We start from the raw sequence: 22,034 nt of genomic DNA, 5'->3' as shown, positions 1-22,034 counted from the left end.
CGTATAAAGAAAGCTCTGAAGAACCATCATCAAGTTATTTTGAACAAGCAGGAAAAAAAGAATGCTTTTATGGAGTCATGAAGTGAGGGAAGTACCTTGAAAGATGGGGAGAGGTAATTCTTGAGGAACCAGAACTTGACAGGTGTTTTTGTATGCCGAAGGACAGACAGCATCATTATTCTGAAATAGACAGAAAGAGCAATGTAACATGTAGGGCCTTAAAACGTAAGCGTGTGAGTGTGTGTGAACTGAAAGTGACCCACCTCAGAAAGCGCTCATACAGATGGCCTGAGGCCACAGAAAATATGTTTAGAACATCCTCTTTCTTCTTCTCTCCATCAACTTTCTTGGAGCCACCACCGGTTATGCTGTAAATAAGACCATAATACATAATATAGTCTCTTGGGTTTTTTTCATATAGTGACAGTCAATTGGAACTAAGCCAGTAGCCACCGTGCTTTTGTTTTAGAACAATAACAATTGTAACAGCCAGCAGAAAACATCTTCAAACAAACCATGCAATACTGTGTCGCAAACTGGTGTTTGATTTAAATGAAACAATGATAAAGGAAAGCCATAATTGTGATGTGATTTTAACAGCAGTTCAGTTCTCCTGCTGAAACTCCTCTAGAGAACTTAAATAATGAATGACTTGGAACAGACACAGTTAAAGCAGCTGTAACATGTTTAACCACTTGTTATTCTTAAATTCCCACATAGCTTATAGAGAGCCCCATAATATGAAGAAAATAATCTAAAATGATTAATTTGTATCAAATCACTTCACAGCTAACCAGAGATGCACTGTTAAATTTTAAGTAGGAGCCTTATGTCGTGGACATCTAAGCTTTTAGTAACAGTAGAGGTGAAATCCTCATCAGAAACACACCAGGCACCATTTTGTGAAACAAGCTGCAGAGCTCAAAGTGCAGTCAAATGCACTATCTACAGTGTGCAATTTTGCCATACACTTTTCATTAGCTGAATGCTTGTGCTGCACCAGGAGTGCATGGGGTTGCAAAAATGCATTGTTATATAATACCGTTAATTGTGTTAGGGTTTGGTACCAATCATGCCCAATCACAATAGCTTCTCTCATCCCCTTTAAAAATAGTGCTGCTCCGACGTATGTTTGGATAATTATTTTCTTTGTTTAAGTCATTTATCAAGCTAAAATGCCAAATTGCTACCTCCTGCTTCTCAAATGGGCAGACAGGCAAGGAAAACATTTAAAAAACCTTAGGGGGAAAATAGCCAAAAGCATCACTTTACATAACTTGCCTGCTAAAAGACAGGGCCCATCAAATCAGTCCATTAACTTCCAGACTGAATTAAACAATCAATAACATTTATGTAAGTAAGTGTTAGCAACAATTTAATCAACATTTGAAAATCTAGGTCACCAAACTAGATTCACTAAAATGTTGTATGTTAAGATACCAGCACAGACGACACTAAACATCTAAAACATCTAAAGGACAATCTTTACACCCTGATTGCTATTGAAGAGCAGTGGCTCGTGATGCAAGGCAGACAGAAATCTGGACCTGGGCTGGAGGGTTAGATGTGTCTGCAGTCAAACTGTGTGTCCTTGTCTGTTACAGACTGCTGATGAGGGAAGTAGTGTCTCTACCACACTCAATCACAACCACAGCCTCATCCCCGAGGCCACAGGAAGACACGAGTGAGTGAGAGAGAGGTGGGAAGGGAGACGAGGGAGCATACGGTTTGTCTCTACACGTCCTCCAAAACCAACTTTGACACACGTACAAGAGACTGGCTGGCATGTAAGTCACATCCATATAACACAAACTCAATGATGGCCAAGGATGCTCACACATCTTCTTTTTTTTGACTATTTCATGGTCATTTGTTGTCCGTCCTTCTGAAAACCTTTTGTGCATTTCTTTACCTTCTCACACCAAAGCATTGCTCTCTCTAGCTGAGTCACTACACATCTGTAGGGTCTGGGGATCCCGACTGCCTGTCATGCCATTATGAAGCACTACAGTGCTCCCTCCCTCCCCCCAAGATAAGCATCTTTAGAGGAGAGAGCGTGTTTGTCTTACTCACTCAAGATAATCTGGACCTCTGGAAGGATCCACAACGCTCTGGGTAAATCCGGAGTAGTGGACAACGCTAAACGGACAAAACTCACACTCAATCATTCTCCACCATCTGTGTCGAGATCATCCAAAGACATAAAGCAGGATGTGTGCCAATGAACAGACAAAAAGACAGTTGATGTAATGTATAGTACACATATGTACTCCATGTTTTTCAGTATTTATAGGGCTATTTGCTTGCTGTGTGCGGGTCCCTCACAGACAGTGTCAAAATCAAATCCCAAACCATTCAAAACCATGACAAAGCAAAAAAAAGACGATCAGAGTGAACACAAACTCTGGGCACTGCACTGGTCATGGCATCCAGTCTACAGTGTAAAGATGTAAAAAAAAAAGAAAGAAAAAAAAGTCATAAATGGTTAAGTCATACAGGGTCTGAGTTATTGTTGGTTAATATTTTGTAGGCAAAGTTTTTATATTTTGCCAAGAAAGCCAAAGGGAAACATGTCCACCAAAGATAAACAGCTACACTGCATGTACATAAAAAACAAGCTCAACCTTTTGTTCCTTTCCCACACTGTAATCACCAACACAACTACATACCTTACACTATACCCACACGGCACACACACTCACTACTCTACAATTCTGTTCATCTTCTGAGCTACAGTATATGGTCTGCATGACATGTTTTGCTTTTGAGAAAAAGCCACAGAAAGAACCGTCCCATCTTTACTCAAATCCCAAACAGTAAACACAGCAAACACGTTACAGAACACCCGTGCCTGGATTCAGGCGGGAAAAACACTGGCCAAGGCCTCATCTAACACTCTCCAAGGTCTTATGACTACTTGGGAAGAGGTGGCTTTTACAGCACCCTCCACCTAAAACCTGAATAAGCCGCTGATGCTCTCTCACAGCCTGTGTGGCCCTGAAGTTTCTGATCTCTAAGAGCAGCATGAAGGACATTAAACCTCCCCAGGCTCAGAGTAGCAGAAGAGAAAAACTTTCCTTTATCTTCTCCCCAGCCGGAGACAATAAAGAGAGCAAGAGAGAAAGCACAAAAGGAAAAGAAATAATAATAATTCACAAAACTAGGATGGAGAGCGTGTTAGAAAGAAAGCAAGGAAACCTAAAAAATATATTTTGACTCAGGCTCATTATTACTCTACAGAGATAAAATTATTTTTAAAGATCAGAGATCTTTGTAACAACTCTGTTATTTATACTTATTGATGCATGGACCCACCTCCCTAATACTTCAGATGTGTTAGCTCAATACATGGCCTTCAGTCCTGCCCTTACAACGAATCCACGAAGCATTCTGAAGTTACAAATAAAGTAATGGGTATAAAGACATCTTTACTATGGCATAGGGTTGGGTACCGAACTCGGTACTTTTTTGGGTACTGACCGTATTACGTCGGTACTACCGAGGACCGATTCACGCTAAATCAAATGGTACCAAATTTCGGGACCTGAGAGCGTGTAAGCAGAGGCTTATCTGTCCTCTCTGCATATTGACAGAGAGCGGAGCTCCGACACACGTGCGCGCGCAGAGGTGCGGACGGAGTAAACTCGAGCAAACTACGTTGGCTCTGCAGTTTTGTTGAAGTCACGGTGAGTCACGGAAATGCCGGTAAAGCGGTTTCAAGTGTGGTTACAGTTTTTCATAACTTCACGCAGACAGCGTTTGCTGCGATATGATATTAATGGCGAGGTGAAAGCGGTCGCGGTGCTGTTGACGTTACACTTCCTCTGAGACAAGCAGGCACAACAGTGGTTTCTACGCCAAGAGTACTACAAATCAAGATCAACATGCCCTGAATTGATTTCAGTTACCCGGCTTCACCTAACCTAACAACCGCGGTCCTGCATAGGCCGTGTCACGACGGTGGTTAACAACTAGTGTAGTTCAATCAACCCAGGGTTTCCCAATCCAGCGACAGGCGCGTTAACATAAAAGAGGCGGTGTTTCCACAACATGACCAATCGCAAACATCTACCAGAGCCACATATTTTACATAAGAAGAACAAACTATACAGTAATTGTACATAAACATGAAGAACACAGACACGGTTTTACAAGCAAAACAAAGCTGGCAAAGAAATAGCCGACGCTGTAAATGTGTAAATCACAACGCTTATCAATATCACTTCCCCATCAGTCAGGACCAAGGTCTGACCATAATTACACTTGTCCTTTCCATCGTCCGTTTTCCAATCCGTCGTTGCTTTAGCCTTTTATTTCAGTTGCAACCCTGGCAGTGGTGAGCGATCGTGAGAGCAAATAAAAATTAAAGCTGCGAGCAGCGATGGACGGGCCCTCGCGCCTCTGCGCGCGTCGGGGTTACCGGCGGACGCCGCTCCTTGCGACCGTGCATTTGTGCGGCACTCAGACGCCGCAAACCGTCACCACTGAAAAGGGAACTCCCCGCCGAGTTCAACGATAGCTCAAACAAGACTCTACGTCATACGGTTCATTAGCTGTGAAAGGGGGCGTGGCTAAAGCATAGGGGGCGGGTCCAACCATCACCAATAAAAAAGGAAGTCTCTGCTGAGTTCAATGATACCTCACACAAGGGTCTATCTTAAACGGTTCAAATTTTAAGAAAGGGGGCGTGGCTTAAACATAGGGGACGGGCCAAACCATCACCAATGAAGAAGGAAGTCTCTGCTGAGTTCATTGATACCTCACACAAAGGTATACCTTCAAATGTTATGAAAGGGGGCGTGGGCTGAGTAAGTGGGCGTGGTCATATTATAGGGGCGGGCTCAGTATCACATGTAGACCACATATTATAAGTTTCATGTAAATCGGATGATTTTTGTCATATAAGGCAGATTTCCTGTGGCCAGGGGGGGGCGCTATGACCAAAAGTCAATTTTGGCCTGTAGGTGTCCTCAGGCCTGGACCCTTGTCCATCGTGACAAATTTCGGGCAGATACGACAACGTACACTCAAGTTACAACAACTTCTTTGGTCATCGCTAAACACTCAAAATGGCCGCCACTCCACGCCCCTCTTTTAATAACTTTTCATCGTTAAGGTGTTGGGATGGTACAGACCAAGTTTGATGTCCATCGGATGAAATCTCTAGGAGGAGTTCGTTAAAGTATAGCACCTTGACTTTTAGGCCTACTTCCTGTTGCCACTAGGGGGCGCTATGACTTTAAGTAAATATCGGCCTTTATTTGTCCTCAGGGTTGGACTCTTATGAATCCTGAAAAGTTTCGAGGTAATCGGACAACGTACACTCGAGTTACACCCACTTCCTGTTTCGGCGGCGAAACACACAAAATGGCCGCCCCGCCACGGCCACGCCCTATGACGAAAAGTTTTTCTTTTAACAACTTTTCATCTTTAACATCTTATCTTATCCTAAGATGGCACAGACCGAGTTTGAAGTTGATCGGATGAAATCTCTAGGAGGAGTTCGTTAAAGTACGACATGTGGAAATGGCCAAAATCGCACTAATTTCGAACTTTGAAATCAAAATGGCGGACTTCCTGTTGGGTTTAGGGTATGGCTCTAATGACGTTTTTTGTACATCTTGACATGATACATATGTGTACCAAGTTTCGTGAGTCTACGTTAAACGCACTGCAGGGGCTCAATTTTCTTAACTTTCTAGGGGGCGCTAGCGAGCCATTTTTGTGCGCCTATTCCCGAAACCCTTAAAATACGTACATTTTTACCAGACTTGATGCGACCGCCAAATTTGGTGAGTTTTTGAATATGTTAAGGCCCTCAAAAAGCCAATTCATTTGACGGGAAAAAGAATAATAATAGAAAGAAAGAAAGAATAATTCCTTCAGTTTCAATAGGGCCTTCGCCGCTGTCGGCGCTCGGGCCCTAAATATAAAAACATAATTCAAACCGATGTGCGCATTGGCAACACACGGCTGAAGAAGCCGACAAAATAGCCTATACGTAATTCCCTCCGCTGAAAATCTATATATTTTATAAAAATACTCGGGGTCGGTCTCTAAATGTTTTAACTTTTATGAGCATCTCTCTCTCTCTCTCTCTCTCTCTCTCTCTCTCTCTCTCTGCGCACCGAGCTCCACCATTTCTTCTAAGAACGGTGACGCCCTTATCAATAGAGTATTGATTGGTCAGTAGGCGGTGCTTTTACACCGGTTGATCTCTAATCTCCAACGTAACCTGCTCCTGAGCAGGTTAGGTGTTCATCTAAGTTACCACGGCGATTTAACCCGGTAACAAGTGATCCACCGTCATGATACACAATACCCTGGTTTGAACCTGAAGTTACCTCGTTAACGCCAAATCTTGCATAGTACAGGCAATTCAAAGTGCTTTACATAAAACATTAAAGAGCAGTTATGGTCATGATGAAAATAAAAATAGGTTTGGAATAATTTTTACAACTGAAATAATTTTTTTGTAATTACAGAGGGAAAGTACCAAAAAAAGGTACCGTTGGGTACCGGAAAAGAATTTCACATACCGGTATCGGTACCGATAAAAATGTGAATGGTACCCAACCCTACTCTGGAACCAACAATATTTTGTAAGATCACTGGTCTACACAATGTTAAATATTCAGACCCTTTTACTTTTGCAAACCTGGCGCTATGATTATGTTGTGCAGTCATCTTAAAATTAATTTTTTTGAAACTATCATTTGTGAAAAATCCATCTGTTCCATCAATGAGAAAAAAACTATTTTCTTGTCTGGGGTTTAGCTGACAAGCAAGCAAATTTCAATTTCAGTCAAATTTAAATACATTTTAGATCTGATACATCACAGGTACTTAATGAGCAGTTATGTCTCTTGAAACCATCTCATTCAACCTTATTTTTAACCTTTTGATGTTACAAGTATTTCCATTACTCGAATGTAAGCGTACCACGGGAAATGGTTTTAAGATTAGAATTTAATTATAAATGTATTCATCCATCTATCCACTTCCAGCTTTTTATTTTTCCTTGGTCATGGCAGAGGCAGGTTATATAGGGTAGCCCAAAAGTCGTTCTCCCCAACAACATTCTAGAGCTCCTAATAGCAGATGCCAAGGCCAGGAGGGATTTGTAATCCCTTCAGTTTGTTAAAGGTCTGCCTCGGGGTGTCCTCCCAGTTGGACAAGCCTGGTATACCTCTACAGAAAGCATCCTGATCAGACAGCCAAACCATCTGAGTGAACTCCTTTTAAAGTGAAGGAGCAGAGATTCTACTCCGAGCTCCTCAGCCCATCCCTAAGCGTGAGCCCACAAAGAACGCACTTGATCTATTGCCGAGAACACAGCTCTTCCTGCAATTACACAAGGACTGAATGGCTTGTAGCAATGGCCAGCCACACCAAATATTACCAGACACCCCGATTTACACATAGACCTTCCAATGCCCCTAAATTACATGTAGACTAACTGTACTCCCAAGACCTCTCTAAAATCATAGCAGGAGTACAGAGCTGGTCCATCTTACATGACCAGGACGGAGTCTTCACGGTTCCTATTAAATGTGAGGTTCAACAATTAGTTTCCAGCACCTTGGCATTACTGGGGAGTCGTGTCCTGCGTTGACACAAGCATAAATGTAGCTAATTCGTATTGCTTTCTGCTTTAGTTCCGGCTCCTTTCCCACCACACAGGTGACAATCTACGTTCCAAGAAGCAGTTTTTGTAGCCAGGGAAAAGCACACTAAGGCCTCCACCTTTACCTGTTGCCTTCAGCAACACATCACGCCCGACGATAAATTCAAGAGCACAGTTCTTTCAGAGATTTGAATTCACACTACAGTTTTAAAAGACAGTTTGGCTGTATTTACATGTGTACAGTACACCATGTTTGTGTACATAGTTTTATGCACTTATACATGCCATGGACACATACACGTATGCAGGCTACAACACTAACTGTAGTGTTGTTGATATTAAAAAAATGACTACATAAATTAATGAATAGCAAAAGAAAACGTGAAAATGTAAATATCATATTTAAACACAGCTCTACATTATTACCATATCCTGTGAGAATATCTCTCTAAGTCATTCTCATTCATTTCAAACTTAGGAGAGTAGTGCAGCATTTAAAAAGCAACAATCAACCACTGCATGCTAATGAATAATGGGTTGCAGCAGCACTGCCTACCTTTTCTCAAAAGTGCTCCAAACACTTCACACAGCAAGCATTAAGTGAGAAGACAGGATCACACAGTTAGGAAGTGTTGGGGGAAAACACACAAATGCAAGCGCGCACACGTGCGTGCACACACACACACACACACACACACACACACACACACACACACACACACACACACACACACACACACACACACACACATACCTACAGAAGCACATATTTTTTGCAAGACTAGATCTTACAGCATAATATTGCAGTCTTGGTCGAGGGGAGGAATAAGATTTCCTGAAACCACAATGTATAATTGACAAACACATCAGCAAACCCACCAATCAATGAGCTCAAAGTTGTTACTGCCCATCAGCTGGGAGGGTTTTCAAAGTTTTAGCTATATGTGAGAATTGATTACACACCTTGCTATGGAGTCCCATAAGCCTTTGCTTTCACTATTTTCACTTAAAAGATCTTCATTAATCTTCTCTGCCTTTTTCTGCACCTATAACGAGAAAGGAGACACAACACAATGATTTTATCAGTGATTTCATTATAAACTGTACAATTATTCCAGCAGCCTCAATGTGTGACCTGCTGAAGAGCATTTTACTGTAAGCTGAATAATGTCCGGTGCCATGAGAAATCTAATATAATTTACAAATGTCAAAAGAAACACACTCACTCTGACTTTGATGATCTTACTGTGGAAACTGTTCAGCACAACAATGACATCACCAGCATCTGCAGGGGAATCGGTTCCATCATGTCTGAAAACGTGGATAAAGAGTAAGAAAGTGATTACTGTCACCGAGAGTGGAAATCAATGATTGCGAAATCTGCACAATGGATCTGCAGCTAGTTAGTCTAACACTAGTCTCGCTTGCAAGAAATTTCTTTTGCATTTCTTCAAATCAATCACAACCGTCTTGGGTGGCGCTAAGCTTCAGTTGTAGCAACAGTGTATCTGCAAATTGGTCTCGGGAAGAAACTTGTTTTGGTGGAAGATTTGCACCCCGCAAAAGAAAACGCCACATAAAATATTAAATGAAGTTAACTGTTCACACAATACAGTAACGTGAGCAATTTTAATTAGCTGGCTACATGGTTAAACGTAATTTGCTCTCAGTGTATCGCCGTGTGTATTTTGTCCAATAGGTCCCAAAACGTCCCAGTTAGCGAGTATATGCCGTAAACATATTCTTTGTCAATATTAACAATCATTCCCCAAAAGAACCAAGCAGGCCTGCCTTGTTGCATGATCCAAATTTTCTTTAAAAATGTCTATTTTCAGCAAATATCTTGCTAACTCGAAGTTTGTTGAGATTTCCCAAAACCAACGGAATTTTGCAAGGCAAGGGACACCTGGCGGAAGATCAGGCGGCATGGATATTCCGGCGATTATCCGGTAAATGAATTGTCGTCGATCCAGACTAGTCTAACACAGGTGAAGCCACATTTGGAGACTGAAACTTATCAACAGACTGGAAAAGAAAATGTATAAATAGTCAAAATTGCATAATTTTAAAATGGTCGCAATTCAACTCCAATGGTATACTCCAAAACATGTAATACAATATACACTGATCATCTTTAATTCCTCATTGATCATGACCATTTTCAGCATTCTACACATTTTAGTACTGCCTAGATGATTCCGCCTTATTCATATGTAAGATAGACACACAGGTACAGATTAGCCCATAGTCATACTGAATTCTAAATATAAAGGCTAAGCCACAGACATGATTTATGTGAGACAAAATAATTTCTAGTTCTTGAAGAATCTTTAGAACAAGAAATCAATAGTAGATTAAATCAAGCAAATTAATTGGCCATGGATAGCGATCAGTACTGTCTGCATAAAGGTCAATTGACTGTACTATCAAACATCATATAACTTTAAGCTATATTGAAATTTAATTTAAAAGTAATATTTTCTATTAATAAAAGAAAAAAAAAAGAATCTTTGGAAATCATTCTTGGTAATGACTTCACATGCTAAGGGCAGACAGCACTGGTAGTAAAGAATAAATATCAGAACAATTAGCTTATAAAAACAACCAATGCTGATATTTACATGTTTTGTATGTTTTTAGACATTTCAATGTGACTACCTAACTGCAGTATTTACATTAATCATTGTTTGTTGCTGCAAATAATTATATTACCACGTTTTGTATAATGTTTATAAATTATATAGGCACTTACAGAACTACTTAACCAATCAGTCGGTCTTAGATTAATGGTGTACTTGAGTGAAACACATTTGTTGTGTCAGTGACTGAGGTTGGTTCAAATGTTTTAGCCATGGCAACACTGCAAGTAACACATGTACAGTAAAGGCTCCTCTCATGAAGGAGACAACTGCAGCTAATAGCCAGACCACTGACAGACATTAAGAGCATGCACTTAAAAGCGGATTCTGAGAGAGCTGCCAGGGTCACACTCTGATCATATTCATTACCCTCCATCATCATTAAGAATCACCTTACCATTATTTTATCCACCGCTACTTCCCAGCCATACTGTATGTATATACTGGTAGACTTAATGAGGAAGTCTGTACAGTATTGATTGCGTAACACTGGCCTTTCACTGCAATTGTTTTAGGACTGATTTGCCCAGTGGAAAATGTGTTTTGGCAGGCAGGATCTGCAGGGTCTCATGGTGAAACCCCAGAGAACAAACTTCAGAAAGAGATGAGCAACAGGCTATGATGCACAGCAAGCCATTATGACCCCAGTGCTTACTAAAGTTAAAAAAACTAACCTTATCACTATGATAAATGCTCCCTCCTCATTGGGCCCAAAGTGCTGCTTGTGTTTTGCCCCCTCTGCTGTCACTGATGCAACTCAGCCTGTAGGGCTTGTGTTAGAAAGCACCAGAGATCAATCTGTATCCCTGCTCTGAGGAGAGGAGAGCTGGCCTTCTCATTCATCGCTGTCAGGGCGAGACGCAGTGGCAGCACAGGGTGGAAGAGGAAAACGCAGGCTCTGGGAATGGAGAGCGCAGACACTCCCACTAGACTCTGATCGGCCACCTAACCAGAGCAGAGTGCCGCTAACCACAAGAATAATGACACTGCCAAGGTGAAAAATGACATCACCTCTTAGCTTCACCTGGAGGATTGGGAAATAAATCTTGGTTGTCTGATATGATTCCAGAGGAACCGAGGGCTATATGTGTCCTAAATATTATGTGAGGCTAGCCAGAGAGGACAATATCTGTGATTGTACGGACATCTAGTGTAATGCACTACAGCTGACCATGCAGACTCACATACATGGTTGGGATCTGAGCAATTATGCCAACTTGATAGTGAGGGAATATCATGTATTTGTTATGTTACAGAGAAATGATATGATGAGCTACGAATTCCTTTGAAAAAGGAGAATTTGATTTGTTTTACATCAAAGGAGGAAGTAAAACAGTATATTTTAATTAAAGTAAAAGTGCAGAATGAAAAAAGAAAATTTGTATTTTGTTCAAAAATGCATCAAAGCAACCAAAGCACAATGCTGTTCTTTTCGTCCGAGGAAATTAGACAACGCCAACACACTCTGTCTAGTATATTCAGCCTTTGACACCTACGCCATCCTAACTAAAACACATTCTGCTGTGGATATTTTGCTGTCTGAGGTAGAAGGCATGGCAGGTGACCAGCTGAATCATCCCTCCGCTCTGTCTTCTCTTTAATAGCACCCCTCTCCTCCTACTTGTCTTTCTTCCCTCTGTAGTGAGCAGAATTCCCTGCACTCATCAAAACCTTGAGCTGCTACAGTGTCAGCAGCTCTCTATGTTACCATAGTGATAGGTTTCATAGCTACCGGTATGAAATGGAGAGGTAGCTGAAAACAACCTTCATGCTGAGCTACTGATGAAGCCGCCTAATTAGCATCATTACCTAACTTTTTTTTTCCTTCAAAAATACATTAATGTCTGTAAGGAATGACATGGGAAAAACAACAATGGTAATAGAAAAATAGCCAGAAGACACTAGTGAATACTCACGTGAGAATCTGATAGATATCCTCTGATCTCCCTTTACGTAACCTCAGGATCCAGGCACCAGGATTGGCTTTCAGCTGGAAATATCCCTGTTGTGGTTGAAGCAGCAGAAGTCTGAGTATTTATTGTAAGCATTAAATTCACACTTGTTATCACAGTTTCTGTTCCAAACTTTCTACTGTAGTTAACTACTATGATATCCATGTCATACTGTACATCTAGTAACTCTGGTATGGTTGAGTAGACAAGGCTACTGACCAGGTTAGCCATGACAATAGTGTCATACATCAGCGGGTCCCGACTCATGCCCAGGGTAAACTGCAGTCCACGGGGAGGCTGGCCGGTTGACAGGTCAAAGCAGTGGCCCTCCAGCAAGAGGTGCTCCAGCTCATACTCTGCTGTCACAACCCCGCTCACCTGGAGTGAAACCACACATTACAGAAGACAAAAAAACAATGGGAGGGGATGATTAATAAAAATGCACCATGGCTCTAATTGGGAAAGAGGTGAGCATGATTGCTGGTAGCAATGACTAAGGAGCAGGATACCTCCTGCAGGTGGATGTTATCCAAGTCATGGGGGCTGCGGACAGCCTGCACCATCCAGCTCTCTGGTGTGATCATATTAAGGGTGAGAAGGGGAGATTCTGGGAGCTCCAGGAAGCGGGCAACTGGTCCTGGAGACACTGTGTCGTTGGCCAAGAAATTCACATCAGGCTCCAAGACAAAGCGGTAAAAGCTGTAAAGACAGACAAACAGAGATGATCAAAATGTGCTTGACCAGCACATAACTGCAATTAACATCTCGTCTAACAATATAGTAGATAATTGAAAGCCCTAAAATGGTGGATATCCGGCAGGACGTTTAACCACCGGACTGAGTCAACAATTCCATCCAACAAACGCACTGTCCTCTTCAGCAAGCACTAAAATGATGACATGTTGTGCAATAGCCTCCTTTCTAGGGCGGGGGAGGTGGGCTCTGTTGTGACAGCTGGGTATATACAATCTCCTCCTGAGGAATCTAATACTATTACTGCTAGTGTCCCTGCTCTGCCAATAACAGTAAGATGTGCGGTAGTCTGTGCACCAGAAATGTTCCCTTTCTTCGGTATTACTCTTAGAGTTGTCACAGAGGCTATCGCCGGGCTAATCTTTATGCTAATTGCTTTTCTCCAGTGCGCCCTCTGACACAGAGGAGTCAGAATCAGTGAGTGTAGATAAGATGGCAGATGATAAACACTACCAATGCTAATTTATTTTATTTTGAATGGTCTTCTTATTTTGAAAAGTAGAACATCACATTTGTTATTTACAGGGAGATGTGTTAAAAAGTGAATTGCCGCCACAGCAGCCATGTTTCTGTGGACCAGGACAGAGCAGTTACAGAGGGGCTCCTGGCTCCAGGGTGAGATGGGAGCTGCTAGCGCAGCACAGGAAAAGTGGCAAGGGAAAGGTTATAGTAGGAGAAACCCAGTACACCTGGGAAAAACACAGTCTTCACTGAACTGGTTCCAATTTGTGAGATGACCAATTCTAAGAAAGATGAGCAGTCTCTGCGGCAGTTTTACCGCTATGAAGAGTACACCAGTGAATGAAATTAACCCACTGACGTAGAATAGGATTCATGTGCGGCTGCTGACAACAGTATCTCCAGGGGTGGGCTCTAGGATTACCAAGCTTATGGCTCTACAAGCAGTTGTAACTTATGGTGACAAAATTATCTGCTGTTCTAAACTAGAAATCATCCCCTCATGATCGGGATCTTTATGATTAGATACAAAAAAAATAGAACAAAGCTGCATTGTCCCATTTTTCCCAATTCTTTTTTTTTTTCTTCAAATTAGGGCCCAAGCACTGACCAGCAGTCGGTTGGCGAAGACCCTACTGAAATTGATAGGATTATTAATTCTGCCAAATGAATCACAAAACGTCCCAAAAAAAAAAATTTGCTATTTTATGGGTCTCATGCTTGGGTGTGCCAAGAGTGCTCAATAGAGCCCCCTAAAATATTTTAACAAAGTAACCCTTGCGGTACGTTTCATTACATTATATTTTTGTCATTTAAAAAGGTCATCAATTCCCCAAGGAGGAATGCTTTTAGAGTTCCTAATCACTTGTGAGTGAATTGTGTGGTCTCTGACAGAAGTCAATAAAGGTCACACAGTAAACTGTCCCTCAACAATGGAGGGTAAATTGGAAACTGCAAAGGAGCTGAATGGAATGGAATGGAGTGTAATAATGGAAGGAAACGAGGCAGAGATGCTAAGTCTGCAGTGGTCAGAGGATACACAAACACGTCAAACAGGAAAATGTAATTACTGTTGGAGCTGGAGCTTACCTCTTGAGGGGCATCTCGGACAACTTGGCCCTGCAATTCATAAACACCTGCAGTCTCACATTGACCACTTGACTGAGCACCTGCAGGAGTCACAGAAGACCCAGTTATAGAAAACCGGAGCAAAGTAGAGCCCAGCCCAGCAGAGAGGTACAAGACACACTTCGCAGAACAAAAGGGCTGAAGGCCACTGCTCTTACTGCACTCATTTTTTAAGAGGTTCTCAAATGACAAGCCACATATATCCTTAAATAAGACATTTCTTGATATACCAGTGGTCAAAAAAATAGTGGTTATTCCTTAAAGTCAGCTAAGATTCTGAAATGCTGGCATCATAATTTCTACTGCATACTGCAGTACACTACTGAAAGATGTATACTGCAAACAACAGCTACTGAGGGTGGCTGTCTGACTGACTGTCTGTGAAGGCATGGTGAGTCATATTTTCATATTCACCCAATCACTAGGGGTGTAAGAAAAAAATCGATACACTTGAGTATCGCGATATTTTATTTTGCAATACTGTATCGATACAATACTGTTTTTTTTTTGTTTGTTTTTTTAAACGCTCAAAAATATTCATGTAAGACAGTGGTTCACATTTATGTTGTGTTTAACTCCCCTAGCACTAGATGGCTATGCTGAGACGCACCACTAGTGTTCTTGCCTAACAGTGCCTAGCAGTGCCTGACTTTTTGCTAGAAGCTAACAATGTAGCTATGGCTGAACTTTGGCCTACTTTAGCATATAAAAATGTGCTCACTAAGAACCTGTGAACCACAATCCCAAACTGGCAGTTTGCACATCATGTCTTTTTTTAAATATTAGTTTTTCTAAAATGATACTACAAAAAAATTCCAATATATCGCCTTACGCACAGTATCAAAATATATTGCAATATATTGAATCGTGACCCATGTATCGTGACACGTATCGTATCGCCAGATTCTTGCCAATACACAGCCCTACCATTCACCAATCAAATTTTTCATCACACCAAGCCTCCGGCAAGATGCAGGAACAGGCTTCAGTGAAACTAAGCCCCCTAAGGAAACGGTTTCTAAACAACCTTATACAGATAAGCATACTTGTTTAAGCTTTTTTAAATTATCAATTTTACTGACTATAACCATGAAAAGTGTTCAGAGCATCATGTGAGGATAGAAAAGAAAGGAAGAAAGAAAAACTATATCTGAAATGTTGCACCTCGGCAAGCCTTGTGTTTCTGGACCCTTGCTTTCAGTGAGAGGGATTTTAACGTGTCCCTGCTATATTAGGAATCAATGGAGAAGAGAGAAGAAGAATCCAAGAGAAGAATACAGCTTACAATCAGTAGAGGGGACATCTTTTGTGCCTCTCTAGTGAGGGGGTCAACGATGGCCACAACATCGTAGAACACCTCATTTTCACGTGGGGAGAGATGGAGCACACTGAGGAGGAGAACACACCAAAGCGGATTCAGCAACACAAGGTTATACAACCCTTATTCAGCAGAACTGCAAATCAAAACATGTGCCTTTATGCACCGCTTGAAATGACAGTGTTGCAATTTCCAGGTCCATTATAACAAAAGGAGAGTAAACACTTTTCTGTGAGACTGCAGTGCAATAAGACAGTAATCATAGGAAAAACGTTGCCTACCTGTGGCTGTCTTTGATAAAATGGACATCCCTCCTGACTTCTCCTTTGGGGGCTGCAGTTAAGAGGGCATCAACTTTCATGACTAAGTCACTGGCGCTAAGGAAAAGGAGGTGTAGCAGGGTCAGTCCATCATTTATTAATGCTACGTTTTAGGAGAGATGTCAAACAGAGCTCACATAATGTGATGTCAAGGCGTTAACAAGTAGCCTCATAAATCAATTAAGGCTACTGTACCTTCAGAGTGAGAAACTGATATTTTGTGCATTCCAGAACACTTATTATAGCCGAAGATTAAAGATTTGATCTTTTCAGAGGAAAATATGAGGACTGTTTCTTTATAGAACCTTTTAGACAAGACTAAAGTGGCACAAAAGAGAAAAGTATAAAACCTACTGCTTTGGCTTCATCCCCATCAGTTTAACTTTGGCTTTGACTTCCTCTGCAGAACTGCTCAGTGTAATCTTCTCCAGCAAGTGGAAATCCTCTACAGTGAATTCTTCCTGCTCTTCAAATGGACCGAGGATCTAACATGAAGACAGTAATGCAGTCAGAACACAACTTTTCCAATTCTTATCTCAGCATGTATTATTTACTATGAGACAAGGGGGTGTTAAATGTAATGTGATTTGTGAAGTCATGGTATTCAGTGACTGACGGTGCCTGTGTTTTCCTCCTTTCTATTTTGGGAGTCTTGCCACTGCAGCAGAGGAATGTAAAATGATATTAATTGTTACTGCCATGTCATCGGCCTCTTCATCCGTGGCTGTCAGCATCACTGCTGCTGAGACATCAATCATCAGCTGTGTACATACAAACAGTCAGCACATACAGACACTCACACAGACACACATGCACAGCGCAGTTTGTGCCACCTGTGACCATTGAGAAACATCCATGCTGATTTGACAGTACTAAGGAAGCACTCTGAAAACACAAGAGGGAAAATCCTCCAAAGTGCAGCGGCTTAGAGACCAAACAATAGCAGCAACATTTAACCAAATGTTTTACCTTACTGACAACTATGGTCTATTCAACTTGTTATGCAGAAATTGGTGGATTAATATTCTGAAATAACTGAGAACATGCTAATTGAGCTGGGGTTGAAATCCACTCACTCTGCCGTTGCTGATCACTGCCTGATGTCCAGGGCTCAGTTTCAGGACATCTCGACAAAACAGCTGCTGACTACGAATAAAATCCACTTCCAGTGTGTTGAACTTTTTCTCAAAGGAATCTCTGTCCATGCCCTAGAGCAGAATAGCAAATGTTAGTTCAGTATGTTAGATAAATTGATTGCATTGTTGGCTCACATTTGAATTTGCAATGTACTGCAAGATCCAATAGACTAGCGTAAGGACCTTTTTCCCTTTACAGCCTGTCCAAAACAAAACCTGAGTGACGCATTGGCGTGAGGAATGATGTATGTGAGGCAAATTCAAAGAAATTATTCACAACAGCATTGATGCCTTGCATCAGCGCAATCACTACAGTTTTCAAACATGAAATATTTCAACCAGAGGACCGAGCTGTCAGAAATGCATGTGTGAAAATGAGATTAATCAATTTGTAATTAATATAACAAACTCTTAATTAAGCCTCTACAATTTCTGTCTGTAAGACATTAGATGTTGGAGTGTGGAGGGTTTGTGGAGTCAGGTTATTAGTTTCTCCAAGATCTCTCCTCGGGAGAACAGGTGAAATACCAATAATGTCAGCACAATCCAGTCAGCAAGTCTGTCTGGCAGCCAATAATAAACTTCCCTTGACTCTGGGTCTCAACTCACACAGCCACTTCCTACCCATCTTTCCATTGCTATTTACAGCCCATCCTCTCCCCATTGTTTAAGGTTGGTATAATTGAAGGGCAGTTTGTTATGATTGGTCCCAAATGTAACCTGTGCTGTATGACTTATTCCTGGTGGGAGCTCTCCTGTCAGCTGATTTGTTGATAAGTGCCTGAGAATTTGTTTTCTTGTGTGCAATGCTGTGTGGGTGGATACTGCGCACACTACAGCATGGAGAACACTAGTGGCTGTAGACTGCTTACAGCAGCAGAGTGATGGTAAGGCTTGGCTGAACCTGGCTCACACAACCGTGAAGAGTGAGCACGAGCTCGGCTATTCATCAGGCCCTGGAGACCAGGTATCCACTAGCACTTAAAAGCTAAAAGATTCAACGTGTGGGTCCCGCCTTGTGCTAGCCCCTGTGACAGATCAAGTGGAACTGACAGTGATTAGACTGCTTGCCTTGGCATCCACAGGCTGTGGAGCATCATGCGTGCCCTAAATGTATTTTGTTAGCTGGTGTTCAGGAGGGGAAGGAGAAGATGGGCTCATCAATCACTGTTTTCCTTGACTGTGCACTTGAATCAGTAGCAGACAAATCTTTCTAAGTGATTGTATCCAACCTTTGTTTTTCTCATTTTTGCCATTATGCTCATCAAATCTGCCAACATTTTTTCATCAATTATATCAGTGTTAAATAACATCCCTCCCATTTCCCATTTCCACCATTCACTGAACCAATCAAGGAGAGCAACCTAAAATCCCCAAATCAAACATTCAAACTACTTCAATTCTTACTTTTAACACAGTAACACTCGCATTGTAATCCTGCATATCTTTTAAGGCTGAATGATATGACACTATATCATGACACAATATAAATGTATCAGCTGTTCGAGATTCTACAATACTGTTTAGATTTAGGTAACTATCCCTTTAATACCTCTGGTTGTATTAGTCCATGGCAGGCAGTGTTGCAAATCAGTGAGCAGGACAGTTTTATGGCAGCATTGGATTTATAGGATTTTACAGCAATGTGATGAAGTACCTCAGGTATTGTACTTCTTACACTGGTTTAGCCTAAAACAGACATTTTCATGTGGTTATTTTATGTCTAAATAGTTTATCGATTGAATTTATAGAAAATTAACTACACCACCATATATATCAATATCGTAATAAAGAATGTCACATACCATGAAAGAAGTTTTTATCCATATCACCCACCCCTAACATTTATAAATAACTGTGATGGCAATGTAAAAAAATGTAAATCAATTGTTTGGAATCTAATTATCTTTGATCTGACAAAATGAAAAACAGAACTGAATCCCCTTCTTTACCTGAATTAGTAAGTCCTTCATCTTGGTCCCTTGTTGGAGGAGCTGGCTGCTCTCCTCTTTCAGGAGTTTTTGCACAAACTCTGCTGCAGCCTTATTCTTCTGGGTGAGGAGAGAGGCCCAGATAGCCCTGTACATCACAGTGTTATCTTCACTGGGCTTTCCACTGGGGTTATCTATCACCCCCACACGCACTCCAGGGCTGGCCTTCTGTGCGCACGCACGCACGCACGCACGCACGCACGCACGCACGCACGCACGCGCACACACACACACACACACACACACACACACACACACACACACACACACACACACACACACACACACACACACACACACACACACGGTATAATTCACACAAATATCCCACGTTCTCATATTTCCACAGACTGCGGTCACTCACAGAGAGCACTGGGAGAAGAGAGTGTTGATTGCTTGAAAGTAACAGTAAAGGTTTGTCCTATTCTGCTTATTATACCAGCAAGGAATCTTTTTTTCATATAAAAAAATGCCTGCTTGCTTGTATCACACTCTATTCATCTGTAGTGCATCAACAGTGAATATTTCATTTTAGAGGCATCTGTGCTGATGATTTTTAGGAGGGCATACAAGCAGATGCAAATTCATTTTTATTGTCAGAGTAAACTTACTTAATTTTAGGTCATGCAGGCCTGCCCTTATTTTTAGTCTATGGACCTGCCCTAATAATCAGTAAAAAGGTATCTCAATGTACTTCATCTCTTCTGCTTTATAATGAGGTATAGATTTACAGTTTTGTAGCTACAGCTACACGATTAGTGTCAAAGGCAGGCCAATGTGAAAAAAACTTTATTTATTGAGTCAACATTCATTACTTCCAAGAATTTAAAGGGATACGCCACCATTTGTTGAAATAGGGCTTATCACGGTCTCCCCTAGATGTAGATAGGTGGGCCAATGCATTTGTGCATGCATTGTTTTAGTCCGGTGCAACACCGCCACTAGTTAGCTTAGCGTAGTGAATGGAATCCTATGTTGCCGGATAGCATGTTGTGAGTAAAAGTGAGCCAACAAAAGACAAAAAAACAACCTAATTACTTGCACTGAGACAAAAAATGCGTTGGCCGACATATCAATACACTTGCCATGTGTGATACTGTAAAACCAAAAAAAAAAAAAAAAAAAAAAAAAAAAAAAAAAAAAATTAATTTTACTACAGTAACATCAGTATTTATGCTTTTAACGCATAATAAACAACAACACACATAAACACATGACATATATAAATACATTTGTAGATCATTCTTTTTAGAGTCCTCCCATATAGAAAGTAAATGATGGGTTGAAAAAATGAAGAGAGGTGAACAGGACAGAGAGTAGATGATACGCACCATATGTTTCAGAGCATTGAACAACAGTTTTCTTCCTGAGACCTTCTCAAAGTCTCCAGCTATCCACACAGTCACAGCACTCATCCCATCCTCATCTAAGGTAGAAGAGCAACATACACACTGTATCACATGGCATTTCAATGTAAGCATTATTTTAAAATACATTCTGACCAGTTCGCCCTGCCATCCACTGCAATTTCCTGACTTTTGTACGATAAACTGGTATATAGTTAGTCACTCAGTCAGAAAAGCAGGTAGTCAGCCGGTCAGCTAGTCCACAGAGGGAGGATGGCAATCAGCCTCCTCAGCCTCACTGAGACAGCTACAGTCCAGGCCTGAGCAGTGAAATGCAGCTCTGACGACCATTTAGACTGTTGGCCGAAAGCCAGTCAGCAAACCCAGCAATTATCTTGCTTGAGGCGCAGCCTGTCTGCTTTAACAAAGGTCAATTTCACACTTTCATAGATCAGTAAAGCAGTGCAGGATTCATTTTTGTTCCAATACTGCTCATTTTACAGAAGTAAATGCAGTTGTTCCACAAGATGGGGATGCTTCAATAAGGGATTTCTAAGTCATTGTGTTACTGAAAATGAAATTGTGTGTATCATCTGAAATTGTTTTAATTAGGAAACCAAGGCATAGAATAATAAGTGACTTCTTACCACTATTTGTAAAGTACTTCATTCTCTTAGCCATCACAGCCGTTTTGTCTCTGGAGTCATAGTATGAAAACATAGTGGCATCCTCCCAGTCATCTACAACTGCAAAGAAAGAAAGAAAAAGTAAAAAAAAAAAAAGGAATATAGACAGTGAATCAATAATGGATAGTTTAAGATGAGTAGTAGTAGCACAGGTCACCTGGGCGAGCAGTGAAATCGAGGTACTTCCGGTCAGTGCTTAGAATAAGAGGGTTCATCCTGGGAACCACATTGGCCTGCTCCATTAGATAGTCCACCACATCTAAGCCATCAGTCACCTGACCCTGTAGGCATAGGACAAAACAGAGGACAATGAGTCCCTGAGAACACCAATTTATAAGGAAATACTGGATCTTTCGTATGCCCTACTTCTGAACTGATAACAGTGAAGTGTAAACATGTCTAAAAAATGCAATAATGTGGAGGGTCAGGGAGGAATGTTCATACACTATAAACTGTAAAACTGCAAACTGCAATGTCCCGCTATCTAGCAAATCTAGCAAAAATGCTGCTGCTATTGATCAATTAACTATAATGCTTCTAATGATTTACCCCATTGTTTTAAACAGTATTGGCTCCGTTTTATTCATATACTCTGCTGCTGCAGTAAACCACTATCTAATATCAAGCTTTTTGTAACCCCAGGCTAGTATGTAAAATATAACTTGTATGCATACTATAT

At 41.2% G+C, this 22,034-nt stretch overlaps 1 protein-coding gene across 1 annotated transcript in view; it reads right to left on the bottom strand.

Annotated features, from left to right (window-relative positions):
* uggt2 (UDP-glucose glycoprotein glucosyltransferase 2) overlaps positions 1-22,034 on the bottom strand; it is a 45,464-nt gene that overhangs the window by 6,097 nt on the left and 17,333 nt on the right. Inside the window, exons 19-35 of the mRNA XM_039817546.1 lie at positions 21,513-21,636; positions 21,317-21,415; positions 20,655-20,749; positions 19,285-19,491; positions 17,273-17,404; positions 16,551-16,681; positions 16,158-16,253; positions 15,844-15,946; positions 14,520-14,599; positions 12,728-12,917; positions 12,438-12,596; positions 12,183-12,268; positions 8,854-8,938; positions 8,591-8,673; positions 8,184-8,207; positions 264-368; positions 96-180 (exon numbers count right to left, since the gene is read on the bottom strand). Coding sequence (XP_039673480.1) covers positions 96-180; positions 264-368; positions 8,184-8,207; positions 8,591-8,673; positions 8,854-8,938; positions 12,183-12,268; positions 12,438-12,596; positions 12,728-12,917; positions 14,520-14,599; positions 15,844-15,946; positions 16,158-16,253; positions 16,551-16,681; positions 17,273-17,404; positions 19,285-19,491; positions 20,655-20,749; positions 21,317-21,415; positions 21,513-21,636 — 1,884 coding nt within the window. The remainder of the gene's footprint in view (positions 1-95; positions 181-263; positions 369-8,183; positions 8,208-8,590; positions 8,674-8,853; positions 8,939-12,182; positions 12,269-12,437; positions 12,597-12,727; positions 12,918-14,519; positions 14,600-15,843; positions 15,947-16,157; positions 16,254-16,550; positions 16,682-17,272; positions 17,405-19,284; positions 19,492-20,654; positions 20,750-21,316; positions 21,416-21,512; positions 21,637-22,034) is intronic.

This window comes from Perca fluviatilis, chromosome 12, assembly GCF_010015445.1.
Source record: "Perca fluviatilis chromosome 12, GENO_Pfluv_1.0, whole genome shotgun sequence".
Taxonomy (NCBI): Eukaryota; Metazoa; Chordata; class Actinopteri; order Perciformes; family Percidae; genus Perca; species Perca fluviatilis.
This window is presented reverse-complemented; position numbering and strand designations above follow the sequence as displayed.